General features: G+C 41.1%; 1 protein-coding gene across 2 annotated transcripts in view; it reads left to right on the forward strand.

Annotated features, from left to right (window-relative positions):
• Positions 1-10,221, forward strand: part of armh1 (armadillo like helical domain containing 1) — a 40,865-nt gene extending 30,644 nt beyond the window's left edge. The window contains exons 8-12 of one of the 2 annotated variants that reach the window (XM_033028631.1): positions 1,610-1,682; positions 2,724-2,871; positions 8,998-9,075; positions 9,601-9,682; positions 9,787-10,221. In XM_033028631.1, the coding sequence (XP_032884522.1) occupies positions 1,610-1,682; positions 2,724-2,871; positions 8,998-9,075; positions 9,601-9,682; positions 9,787-9,809 (404 nt within the window). In that variant the 3' untranslated portion in view covers positions 9,810-10,221. The remainder of the gene's footprint in view (positions 1-1,609; positions 1,683-2,723; positions 2,872-8,997; positions 9,076-9,600; positions 9,683-9,786) is intronic. The other variant, XM_033028632.1, reaches the window with a different exon arrangement.
• The last annotated feature ends 2,892 nt before the right edge of the window (positions 10,222-13,113 follow it).

Genomic DNA, 13,113 nt, shown 5'->3' on the forward strand with positions numbered 1-13,113 from the left:
TTGTTACTTTCATTACTTATTCAAAAATAATTCAGCAGTGCCACTTCTATCCCAATGGCTTTAAACCTACCCATCTTTCATCTGAGTTAATTGTTCAATCATATGTTCATTTTGTTACATTTGACACATTTGAGGTTTGTAAATGGTGGGATTTAGTAAGCTGGCCAGGATAGCATTGCACTTGTTAATTCAAGGTGGCAGAAGTAAGGACGAGGGATTCTCCAACAAAATTAGTAAAGCAGGTGTGGAAATGTACATTGCGAAGGCAGAACCAGGAATATTTTTTGATGGAAATGGAAAAGAATGCGGGGAGGTATTCAGTATATATGTGATGTTGACAACATGAAGTGTGCGGAAGTAATAGATGTAGTGGGACTTGTGTACCAATGATTTTGGAGGTAGAAAAAAAGGTATAATTTGCCTATGATGTGTAAGAGTAGAATCAAATGATTAGCCTAGTTAACAGAGGAACTGGACAAGGGTGATGTGGTCATCTGTCACCAAATTATGCAACGTGTATTATGAAAACTATGCTTGCATTAATAAGGAATGCTTACATTAATAGGAAATATACATTGGGAATTTGATAAGTACTATTTCAATGCTATGTTAAAGACTGAAATCTAAGAGGACATATTTGCAGGAATAATCCCCAAAACCACTCAAATGCAGACTATCATACAACAAGTGCCACCATCAGGTTTGTGTAAACATCTACGTGCAACAGAAGAATTCACTGGGAACTTGGATACATTCCTTGCCCAATTAAATAGTACCTCGTAGGCCCCCCTCGATCATGACTGACCATGGGTGATGCATCCTAGTTGTTGGCTGCTTGCTCCAAACCTCGGCTAGAACAGCATCGCTTGTGGCTGAAGAAAGGTGCAGGTTTGCAGGTGATGTGTGGTCGGATGCAAGCCTGGGTGGAGGATATGGAGGACATGTTGTTGCCCATGCAGCACGTCCCCCCTCTTCACGTCGCTGATCGATCCAAAGGAACAGCAGGGCCGTTACAGTTTGGCACCAGCGCCGTCGCAGGAGCTGCCAGAGTGAGGTTGGAGACAACGACGAACTGCCTTAGGGGCACCGACTCTGGATTTTTTTGAGGTTTACTCCTGGAGCCTTTTCCATGACTGGACATGGCCACAAATCAGTGGAGGTTTTAAATCAGAGTTTCCCCTCTCCCAGATGGACTGCCTTCCCAGGCTGACGAGCCCCATCTGCCCGAGACTCGTGGAGGCGGGAGCGTCTACCTTCCCGTGCAGGTCTATAGCATCTGCCCAGTACACAGATAGTACACAGATTAATTATATTCCCCTACTAAGATCCACTACATCAATGAAAACCAGATGTTAAATCTGGGATCTGCGAGTTGTTATAGCTTTCTTTCAGTTGAGTCAGTTGGATCAAAATTCATTGATAGCTATCTGCCAGTTTTAGACAACTGTTGGTGCAGTGCCACTTCAAATACTTGCAGTGTATAGCTCGTGTATTTGATTTATTTCACGTTTTAAATTCTGTGCATTTTGAGTACCAATATGTACATTTTTCTGTTATTAAATAAATGTAGCAACATTTTTCGGAGACAATGGTATTGTTTTGCATTTAGATGAACCGACATCAAACCTTGCAGAATCCTCACCATTGTATGTACAACAAGCAGCAGCAGCAAAGGTTATAGGGTAAGTCCTATGACAACTTATTTTATCTAAGACAAAATCCTGAAGTGGATTTCTACATTTCTTTAAACTGAACGACAACTGAGAAACTAACGGAATTTTGGGGGCATAGGAAGATCTCCTGAGGCATTATGCTCAGTTAATGGAAGCTACTATTTGATAACACTTGGAATGTTTAAGCAGTGTTGTAACTAACATCTTGACGTAAGATTCTGACTGAAATTTTACACTTAGATTAAAATCTTATTCAGAAATTTACCAATGACTATTACTGAGAAATAAAATGGACAGTAACTTTTCAAATAGCTATGAGATATTCAATTAAAAAATATTGCTATTAGGTCTTCCTATTTAATTTTTTTACAAAGTTTCAATTGTAAATCTTGACATGAAAAGTTTTGTTTCACAGAAAATAAGTTATCGGACCAGATAAGTACACCAATAACTACCAACTGATCAAGAATCCAAGGGATGATTCATTATTTTGCAAGGAGCACCATATACAAATAATGCATAGTAAAAGTTAATGGGCACAGTATATATTTTAATTAATTTACTATGAGAAGCACATTGGTAAATGGTTACATCATAGATTAGAGTACTCTGTGGGGAACTTTCTTTAAAATTCACTCAGGTTACCAAATAAATCAGTTACCCAAGCAATTTGTAAAATAGACAGTTCCTTTTTATCAAACATAGCTACATTTATTAACAGAAGAAGTTGCAGAAATAGAACATGTTTAAATTTCAATTTGTGAAGTGAAATTTGTGAACAAGTGTGACAGGGCACCAGACCGGCAATAAATTGATAAAATTGATACAATCATAGATTGAATGACACAGTATAAAGTAGTATGGTTAGATTAGGAAATGCTCTTTTAATGTTATGGTTCAGCTATTTATTGTCTGTGTAGGTCTGTATATGATTTCAAATGCATGATCACAGTCACTAGAGTGTACTATTGCTCAGCATTGACATCCGGATAAGGACTTTTTATATTACCAGAGTTTATGATTGACTTACTTTCTCTTTGCCTTCCACAGTATAATCATCAAAGAGTCCACTGAGATAGCTGAGGAAATGTTGCAGCTTAGAGTGGTACATCACCTCATGATTGTCATGGGAAACCTGGAATATGCTAGCAGCCAAAAACAAGCTTGCTTAACATTGGAAGTAAGCATTTATGAGAGTGTATGTTCATTGCTGTGCTGTTGGCAGAATGATTATCGGAAATGTGAAATCCTAAGAAGCAAGTTAATGCTGGACAAAGACCACTACGACCATTGTGAAATCAGTGGAGGGTTAGTGTAGTCACAAGGGACAGCAGATGCTAGTTTACAAAAAAAACGGAGTAACTCAGTGAGTCAAGTAGCGTTTCTGAAGGATATGGATTGGTGACATTTTGGGTTGGGGTCCTTTTTCAGACTGATTGTAGTAGGTGACGTAGATGTTGTAGGTGTAGGTGAGCACGTGGAAGAGAAGGGGGTAAAAATGGAGGTGGTAGTTGTTACCTAAAATTGGAGAATTTAGTGTTCATTCCATTCGGTTGTAAGATACCCAAGCAGAATATGAGGTGCTGTTCCTCCAGTTTGCATGTGGCCTCACTGGCACTGGAGGAGGCCCAGGATAGAAAGGTCAGTATGGGAATTGGAAGGGAAGTTAAAACGACCTGATCAATCCACGTTCTAGTAATTGTACAGGAACGTATTCATTCATGGTAAAAATATGTATTTAGGATTCCACAGTAATGTTTGACCTTGCATTTAAAAAAAATAAAGAATTCAAAGGATGCTAGAATCCATATAGTAGCATTTTCAGGAATTGACAGCAAAGGCAAAGACAAATCTAGATTTGGAAACCATTAAATAATACCATTATCCCAGTTTCCAGAAAATCATAAATTCAGATTCAAAATGTAGTGCTTTGGTCACCACTGAATTGCTCATTTAAAGAATGAAAGTCAAGTCAAGTCAAGTCACTTTTATTTCTATAGCACATTTAAAAAACAACTCTTGTTGGCCAAAGTGCTTTACATTGGTGGAGGTACTAACGTTACACAACAGTGGTTCATAGATTAAGTACATACATAAATACATACATATAGCCCTCCATCAGAGGACGTCAAGAAAGACTTGAGAGTAAAGATGAGTTTTAAGTCTTGACTTAAAGGAGTCGATGGAGGGGGCAGTTCTGATGGGAAGAGGGATGCTGTTCCACAGTCTAGGAGCTGCAACCGCAAAGGCACGGTCGGCCCTGAGCTTATGCCTAGACCACGGGATGTTCAGTAACTCCAAGTCGGCTGATCTGAGGGACCTGAAGGTGGTGTGGTGGGTAAGCAGACTTTTGATGTAGGTGGGGGCAAGCCTGATAAGGGCTTTGTAGACATAAAGAAGGATCTTGAAATGTATTTGGAACCGCACAGGGAGCCAGTGGAGAGAGGCCAGAATCGGGGTGATGTGGTCCCTTTTTCAGGTGCCCGTCAGGAGTCTCGCTGCGGCGTTTTGGACCAGTTGCAGGCGGGACAGGGAAGATTGGCTGATGCCAGTCTAAAGGGAGTTGCAGTAATCAAGGCAGGAGGAGATAAATGTGTGGTTTTCGAGGTCATCAAACTGGAGGAATTGTTTTATTTTAGCTATCGTCCAAAGGTGGAAGAAGCTAGCTTTTACCACGACATTGATTTGTTTGTCAAATTTCAATGCTGAGTCAAATATCATGCCAAGGTTTTTGACGTGAGGTTTGAGTAATGGGGTAAGGCTTCCAAGGCTGCCTGCTATCGTTTTGATTTATTCCGAGGGGCCGAGAAGGATGACCTCAGACTTACTCTCATTTAGTTGGAGGAAGTTCTGGGTCATCCAACACTTTATATCCTCGATGCAGTGGATAAGGTTAAGTAGATTTGATTGGTTTTTGGGCTTCAGGGGGAGATAGAGTTGTGTATCGTCTGCATAGCAATGGAAGGAAATGCCCTGCCTTTGAATGACTTGGCCTAAGGGGAACAAATGGCAGATGAGTTGAACAGGTACTTTGGATCTGTCTTCACTAAGGAGGACACACACAATCTTCCTGATATAGTAGTGGCCAGAGGATCTGGGGTGACAGAGGAACTGAAGGAAATCCACATTTGGCAGATGGTGTTGGATAGACTGATGGGACTGAAGGCTGATAAATCCCCAGGTTCTGATGGTCTGCATCCCAGGGTACTTAAGGAAGTGGCTCTAGAAATCGTGGATGCATTGGTGATAATTTTCCAATGTTCTATAGACTCAGGATCAGTTCCTGTGGATTGGAGGATAGCTAATGTTATCCCGCTTTTTAAGAAAGGCGGGAGAGAGAAAACGGGGAATTATAGACCAGTTAGCCTGACATCGGTGGTGGGGAAGATGCTGGAGTCAATTATAAAAGATGAGATAGCCGCACATTTGGATAGCAGTAACAGGATCGGTCCGAGTCAGCATGGATTTACGAACGGGAAATCATGCTTGACTAATCTTCTGGAATTTTTTGAAGATGTAACTAGGAAAATGGACAAGGGAGAGCCAGTGGATGTAGTGTACCTGGACTTCCAGAAAGCATTTGATAAGGTCCCACATAGGAGATTAGTGGGCAAAATTAGGGCACATGGTATTGGGGGTAGAGTGCTGACATGGATAGAGAAGTGGTTGGCAGACAGGAAACAAAGAGTAGGGATTAACAGGTCCCTTTCAGAATGGCAGGCAGTGACTAGTGGGGTACCGCAAGGCTCTGTGGGACCGTAGCTATTTACAATATACATCAATGATTTGGATGAAGGGATTCAAAGTAACATTAACAAATTTGCAGATGACACAAAGCTGGGTGGCAGTGTGAACTGTGAGGAGGATGCTATGAGAATGCAGGGTGACTTGGACAGGTTGGGGGAGTGGGCAGATGCATGGCAGATGAAGTTTAATGCGGATAAATGTGAGGTTATCCACTTTGGTAGCAAAAACAGGAAGGCAGATTACTATCTAAATGGTGTCAAGTTGGGAAAAGGGGAAGTACAACGTGATCTGGGGGTCCTTGTACATCAGTCTATGAAAGTAAGCATGCAGGTACAGCAGGCAGTGAAGAAAGCGAATGGCATGTTGGCCTTTATAACAAGAGGAATTGAATAGAGGAGCAAAGAGGTCCTTCTGCAGTTGTACAGAGCCCTAGTGAGACCACACCTGGAGTATTGTGTGCAGTTTTGGTCCCCTAATTTGAGGAAGGACATTCTTGCTATTGAGGGAGTGCAGCGTAGGTTTACAAGGTTAATTCCCAGGATGGCGAGTGTGTCATATGCTGAGAGAATGGAGCAGCTGGGCTTGTACACTCTGGAGTTTAGAAGGATGAGAGGAGATCTAATTGAAACATATAAGATTGTTAAGGGCTTGGACCCGCTAGAGGCAGGAAACATGTTCCCGATGTTGGGGGAGTCCTGAACCAAGGGCCACAGTTTAAGAATAAGGAGTAAGCCATTTAGAACGGAGACGAGGAAACACTTTTTCCTCACAGAGAGTGGTGAGCCTGTGGAATTCTCTGCCTCAGACGGCGGTGGAGGCAGGTTCTCTGGATGCTTTCAAGAGAGAGGTAGATAGGGCTCTTAAAAATTGCGGCGTCTGGGGATATCGGGAGAAGGCAGTAATGGGGTACTGATTGGGGATGATTAGCCATGATCACATTGAATGGCTCGAAGGGCCAAATGGCCTACTCCTGCACCTATTGTCTATTGTCATATACAGGGAGAAGAGAATGGGGCCAAGGATGGAACCTTGTGGAACCCCACAGGAGAGGCTAGCTGGGGAGGAGAAAGAGTTGCCTATGTTAGTAGAGAAACTCCTACCTTTGAGGTAGGAGATGCACCAGCTCAGGGCAGTGCCATCAATACCAACCCCGTACCGGAGACAGTCAATTAGAATGGTGTGGTGGACAATATCAAATGCTGCGCTGAGGTCGAGAAGGAGCAGGATTGCACAGTTGCCGGAGTGAACGGTGAGCAGTAGGTCATTATGTACCTTCAACAAGGCAGACTGTGCTGTGGTGGGCCCTGAAACGTGATTGGAAAGTTTCCAAGATAGTATTTTGGTGAAGGTAAGGCATAAGTTGACTTAAAATTACCTTTTCAAGAGCTTTTGAAAGGAAAGGCAGTTTTGAAATAGGTCTGTAGTTGCTTGGCAAGGTGGGGTCGAGGTTAGGTTTTTTCAGGAGGGGCTGGACCACCGCATGCTTGAAGCAGGTAGGAACAGTGCCAATGGCCAGAGAACTGTTGAAGATGGCGAGAATGCTGGGATCGGTTATTGTGATGACATCCTTCAGAAGGGCAGAGGGGACAATGTCGAGGGGGAAGGTAGTATGTTTCATTGTGGTGACCAGTTTTACAAGGGAGGGTAGAGTAACGGGTTGGAAACAGTCTAATTTTGAAGAATAGACCAATGAGACAGCCAGGTCATGGATGGGAGGGGAAATATTCGTTCTGATGTTCTTAACTTTGCTGGTGAAAAATGTAGTAAGTTTCTCGCACTTAGCAGTGGACCCAGTTAAGCTGGTGCTGGGTGCAGGACATATGATAGAGGTGATGGTACTAAAAAGGACCTTGGAGTTATGAGTGTTTTTGGATATAAGGGCGGAAAAGTATTTTGTTCTTGCAGATTTTACTGCTTCCAGGTATTTGTGAAGATTGTTTTTCAGGAATTCAAAGGAAATTTGAAGCTTATCAGATTTGTACTTCTGATTTTCTGCATTCTCTTCTTAAGCCTCTGGTGGTGTCATTGAGCCACGGCCAGCCTTTAGGCTCATAGTTTATGAATAGATTTGAATTGCACAGTGTCTTATGTGTAAACAATCTATAACCTTAAAAATCATGAGGTGGGTAACTAATTAAAGATTTAAGAGATAGTCAAATCTGCTTCCCATGTAGGGGTATCAAAAGCAAGAGGGCATAAGTTTAAGATGAGTGGAGGAGTTTTAACGGGGATCTGAGGGGTGGGTTTTGTTATTCAGAGAGTGGTTGAAGTCTAGTGTGCCAAGCCAGAGAAGGTGGTGCAATCAATACAATTAATATGTTTAGGAGACATTTAGATGGATATTTAAATAGGAAAGGCATAGAGCAATGTGGGCTAATGGGATTGGTATAGATGGGCAAATCTATTGCCCGTGGAGGAGGTTATCCATCTTAGTTAGTTAAAAAAAAGAAAAGGAAAATGCTTTTTAAAAGGTGAGAGATTGAAAAGTGTTGGTGTTTTGAGGGACCCTGATATCCTTGCATCATGAATCACTGAAGGTTTATATGCACATACAGCAAGCAATTTTAGGTTTTATTGCAAGGGATCTTGGTACTAGAGTAGGTGTATTTTGGGCTGTGGTGAGACAGCACTTTCAATATATTCCATACAGATCTGATCTTCCGTCTAAGGAAGGGTGTACTTGGAGCAGAGAGAGTGCAACCAAACTTTACCGATTTGATTCCTGTGATGGGGTATTTGTTATTTTAGGAAAGATTGAGGTGGCTCAATCATTCTGGTTTGGAAAAATAAGAGATGTACTTGACTTTAATACAATCATTGATAGATTTTTAGATATTTGGAGAATTAAGGAAATATATGAATACAGATTAAAAGGATACTGTGGCAAAAGATCAGCCATGATTTTATTGAATAGGACAGCAGGTGTTAGGAACTGAATAAATTAATAAATTATAGGAGCAGCATTAGGCCAGTCGTCCCATCAAGTCTACTCCGCCATTCAATCATGGCTGATCAAACTTTCCCTCTCAACCCCTTTTCCCCATAATCCCTGTCAATCTGTCTATCTCCAGTTTAAAAAAAAAATCCCATTGACCTAGCATCGACAGCAGTCTGTAGCAATGAGTTCCACAGATTCACCATCCTCTGACGAATGAATAGCCTACTTCATACGTGATCTTGAATAAAGAACATTGGAATTTCAAGTGGCAAATTAGTTGTTTGAAGGATGTTCTGAATTATAATTAACTTTGTTCCTCCCGCCTCTCAGCTGTACAGTTCATTCCAGGTTTAAAATGCCTAAGGAATTTCGAATGCAATTAATTTCTGAAGTAGTGAAACCAAAAACTAACTGCAATAAGTTAAATCCCATAGTAGAACAGCCACAACAAAATGGATGCTCTTAAGAATGCAACAAATTGATATTTGTTTTATGAATATTTTATTTTAAAAATAACTATTTTAGATGTATGGCCCTCCATTGAAGCATGATTGAGCTGTGCTTCCATCACATAGTTTTTAAATAATTTATGAATATTAACTATGTTTGCACAAGAAAACCTGTACATCTTATTTTCAGTACCTGATTCATACATTTCCGGTTGTAGAAGAACATGTACGACAAGCCATTGGAGAATCATTTTATGAGTTGTATATGGTAATATTTTAATTATCATTATATTAACATGATAGAAACAGATTATTTTTTGCCATCATTTTTCTGTAGTTATGCTTTTCTAAAATATATAAAAACTTATTTGCACCTTGTGAACTAATTGTTTTATAAACAGAAACTGCTTTCAAAATAATATTTGTAGTGAATCATCTGACTGCCTAACTATTGCTAAATTGGTGAAAGATCAGGGACAGTCAACTTGATGTCCGTTAGAATAACAAGACAAATTAGCATATTCTTATACATGTGCAGTTACGATAGCCTTTTAAAAAACACATTAATTTTGAGAGGCTTCAATATGAGAATATCACATATTAGATTTTACAGTGCTGTATGCCATTCAATATACAGTATTTAAGGAACTATTTAAAATTAAAGAATAGAGGCTTCATTGCTATATAACTCTTGAAAATACAGAAATATACCTTATAGAACAGTAGGAATAAGTAGCCATAATGTGAGCGTTGCTTTGCATTTTCTAATCGTCTACTTTCCAAACTAATACAGAAACATCCAGAGAATCTGTACTTGAAAATGGACTCGATCCAAGCTGCTGTTTTGGTTAACAACAAAGTCAATATTCCAGGATGTAAGGCAATGTTAATTTTCTGCTTTAGAAATGCTGAAAATTGAAGTTGCATGTTTATCAGTAAAATAATTGCTTTAAAATAACATGTTATATTTTACCCCTAGCAATTGAAGCAGCAGCAGAATAAACCAAGCTGTCTGTGGCAGCACAACAAGATGAAGCTATTTTTAAATAAAACATGTCAATGTAAAATTGTTCTCAGAAAATTATCTTTTCAAATAAACATCAGAGACAAAGAAGTACAGCTTGGATTATTTTAAGATCTGTTCCAGCATAAAAGGTGATATAACTTAATTTCAGTGACAATGAAATGCACAATCATCGATCAAGCTCTAGCTCTTGAACTGATATTGACAAAGTGTAAGTTAATTAATGGTCTAATTCCACCTTTCTACATCTACAGAATTAGCAATATTCAATATCTATTAATTGTGTGTTTCTATTTTGGCAAAACGTGCAAATATATGTTCTAGATTGACAAAACAAAATGTGATTCCTACATTTCAATCTGCTAATAAAATTGTTCAATTTTTGGTGAACTCTCAATTCAGCCGAATCATTTGACATCAACAAAAACAAACAATTCATCCATGGTTTCTAATCCTTCAAATTAATACTGCCGGTGGAAATGCTTTTGTCATGCAAAATGGCAAGTTAAGTGCAATAGGTTGTACTCCATCAGTCAGGTGCTTGCTTCAAGCACAGAGTCACGGTTGAGGAGGTCTTCATAGTGCTCCTTCCAGAAAATGTTGACTTCCTCTCTATCCCTGATGAGCTCACCACAAGGATGATATTAATGGGATGAGGCCTTGGGTGTTAGGTCCACAGCAATTTGCTGAGGCTCCTGTGCTGTTTTTTAGCTTTTTTTTTTGCTGGACGTTTAAATAGAAACATAGAAAATAGGTGCAGAAGTAAGCCATTCGGCCCTTCGAACCAACATCGCCATTCAATATGATCATGACTGATCATCCAAAATCAGTACCCTGTTCCGGATTTTCCCCCATATCCCTTGATTCCTGTAGCCCTAAGAACTAAATCTAACTCTCTCTTGAAAACCTTCATAACTGATCACAAATGTTTATTTTCCCTTAAATGATGGTAGAGCTTCCAAATCGGCAATATTTTATGTTTGTATTTGATTAGCTTCTCAATCTTCATGTCATTCTCTGTATCCGTGCCGTATCTCTAAACTAAACTAAAGTATTTTATTATGTCTCACACCTCTCTCCCCTTTCTTGATCTCTCTGTCCCATCACAGGGAACAGACCATTGACTGACATCAACTACAAACCCACCGACTCCCACCGTTATCTGGACTACATCTCCTCCCACCCTGCCTCGTGCAAAGACTCTATCCCTTATTATCAATTTCTATCTAGCTCTCTTTTGAAAGTATCCAGATAACTGGCTTCCACCGTCCTTTGAGGCAGAGAATTCCACAGCCTCACAACTCTCTGCGTGAAAAAGTGGTTCCTCGTCTCTGTTCTAAATGGCAAGTGGAAAATATACAATTAATGGCATGAACCTTAACAGTCTTGTGTACAAAGGGATCTTAGGGTCCAAGCGCTTAACAAGTAGCCTGGGTGAAAGTGGCAACAAGTAGATAAGGTGGTAAAAAAGGCATATGGTATGTTTACTTTAATAGGTTAGAGCGGTGAATGCAAGAATCAGTTACACATAATGTGGCTTTATAGATCTTTGGGTAGGTCGTATTTGGAGTATTGCTTGCAGTTCTGGTTGCCCCAATACAGGAAGGATGTGAAGGCTTTGGAAAGGGTAGACAGGAAGTTTATCAGAAAAATGCCTGGATTAGGATGTATTAGCTACAGGGAGAGGTTGGACAGACTTGGATTATTTTCTCTGGAATGCCGAATGGTGTGGAGAGACGATAGAAATATATAAAATTATGAGAGGCATTGATAGGATAGACAGAATCCTTTTCCCAAGAAGGAAAAATCAAATACAGGGTGAGGAGGGCAAAATTTAAAGGCAATGTGAGGGGCAAGTTCTGAGTGCCTGGAATGAACTGCCAGGAGTGGTTGTTTAAGCAGATATGTTAGTGGCATTTAAAAGACTTGGATAGGCATATGGATATGCAGTGAATGTAGCGAAATGGATTATGTGCAGATACATAAATGATAGTCTTGGCATTAAGTTCAGCACGGACATTATGGGCCTGTTATGGTGCTGTACTGTTCTATGTTCGACAAAAGGTGTCGCCAAGGCTGCACTTGGTCTCGCTATTGTAAACGAGGCCACATCGATTTAATTGATCTAAACATGGTAGAACATACAACAGTACAGCACAAGAACAGGCCCATAATGTCCGTGCTGAACATGATGCCAAGACTATAATTTATGTACCTGCACATAATCCATTTCCCTTGCCTATCCAAGTCTTTTAAATGCACTAACATATCTGCTATGGCCTGGCGCTGGGGGAGGGATGTGCGAAGGGGGGGGGGGGGTGATGGGAGGGTGTAGACGGGAGTGGTGAGCCCCGCCAGCGCCAGACCCCGCCAGTGCCAGGCCACACCATGCCAGCGCCCGGCTCCCTCAATCCCCCTACTCTCACTCCTCACTTCCCCAAGATCTCGAGTTTGCAGAAATTGGGCAGGCTTCGCGCTCTGGGCCGTGTCAGCGCACCGGGCGGCTTCTGGACCCACAGTTTACTCACTCACGGCCTCCGGACTCACAGTTCACTCACCCATGGCCGCTGGACTCACAGTTCACTCACGGCTGCTGGACTCGACTCTCACTCACTCACAGCTTCTGGACTCGACCCTCACGGCTTTCGGGCTGACTGACTCACGCCCGACTTCTGGACTCGCGCCCGGCCTCCGGGGCTTAATTCTCCTCGTCCCGTTGATTGAGAGTGGGTGCTGGAAGTGGTGTTACCTTCATGGTGACCGACAGGCGAGAAGACCAATCTGCTGATCTGCTGATTTTTAGACCTTCATAGCTTTTGTAATATTCCACCGATCAGAACAAAACTTGGTGCATTTGGAACAGAGGAGAACGGTGAGTAAGGTGGCATAAAAATGTTTAAGACAACGCAAACCGGAAGAGGACAAGATGAGAGTTTTAATAATAATGTTAGATAACAAGGAAGTCAATGGATGTAGCAAATTTTGTTATACAAAAAAAACAATTTTGTTATACAAAATTTGGTCTGTGAAGTCCCCCATAAAAGATTATCGCATTAGATAAGCACCTATGGAGTTGAACGTAATAGATTAAGTCAGATATGGGGCTTTATGTGTGGGCCACATATATTGTCAGTGCGGAGGGGCTAGGAGCAAGGCCAAGTGTGCATCCAGAGTCAAGGTCTGGAATAGTACTAGGTGTGCAGTCAAAGCTGAGACAATGGGAGTGTTCAGCACTGGGAATCTAAGCAGGTAAGCAGCTATGATCAGGGTAAAACAGGGGGC

The sequence above is a fragment of the Amblyraja radiata genome, chromosome 10 (genome assembly GCF_010909765.2).
Source record: "Amblyraja radiata isolate CabotCenter1 chromosome 10, sAmbRad1.1.pri, whole genome shotgun sequence".
In the NCBI taxonomy this organism is placed as follows: Eukaryota; Metazoa; Chordata; class Chondrichthyes; order Rajiformes; family Rajidae; genus Amblyraja; species Amblyraja radiata.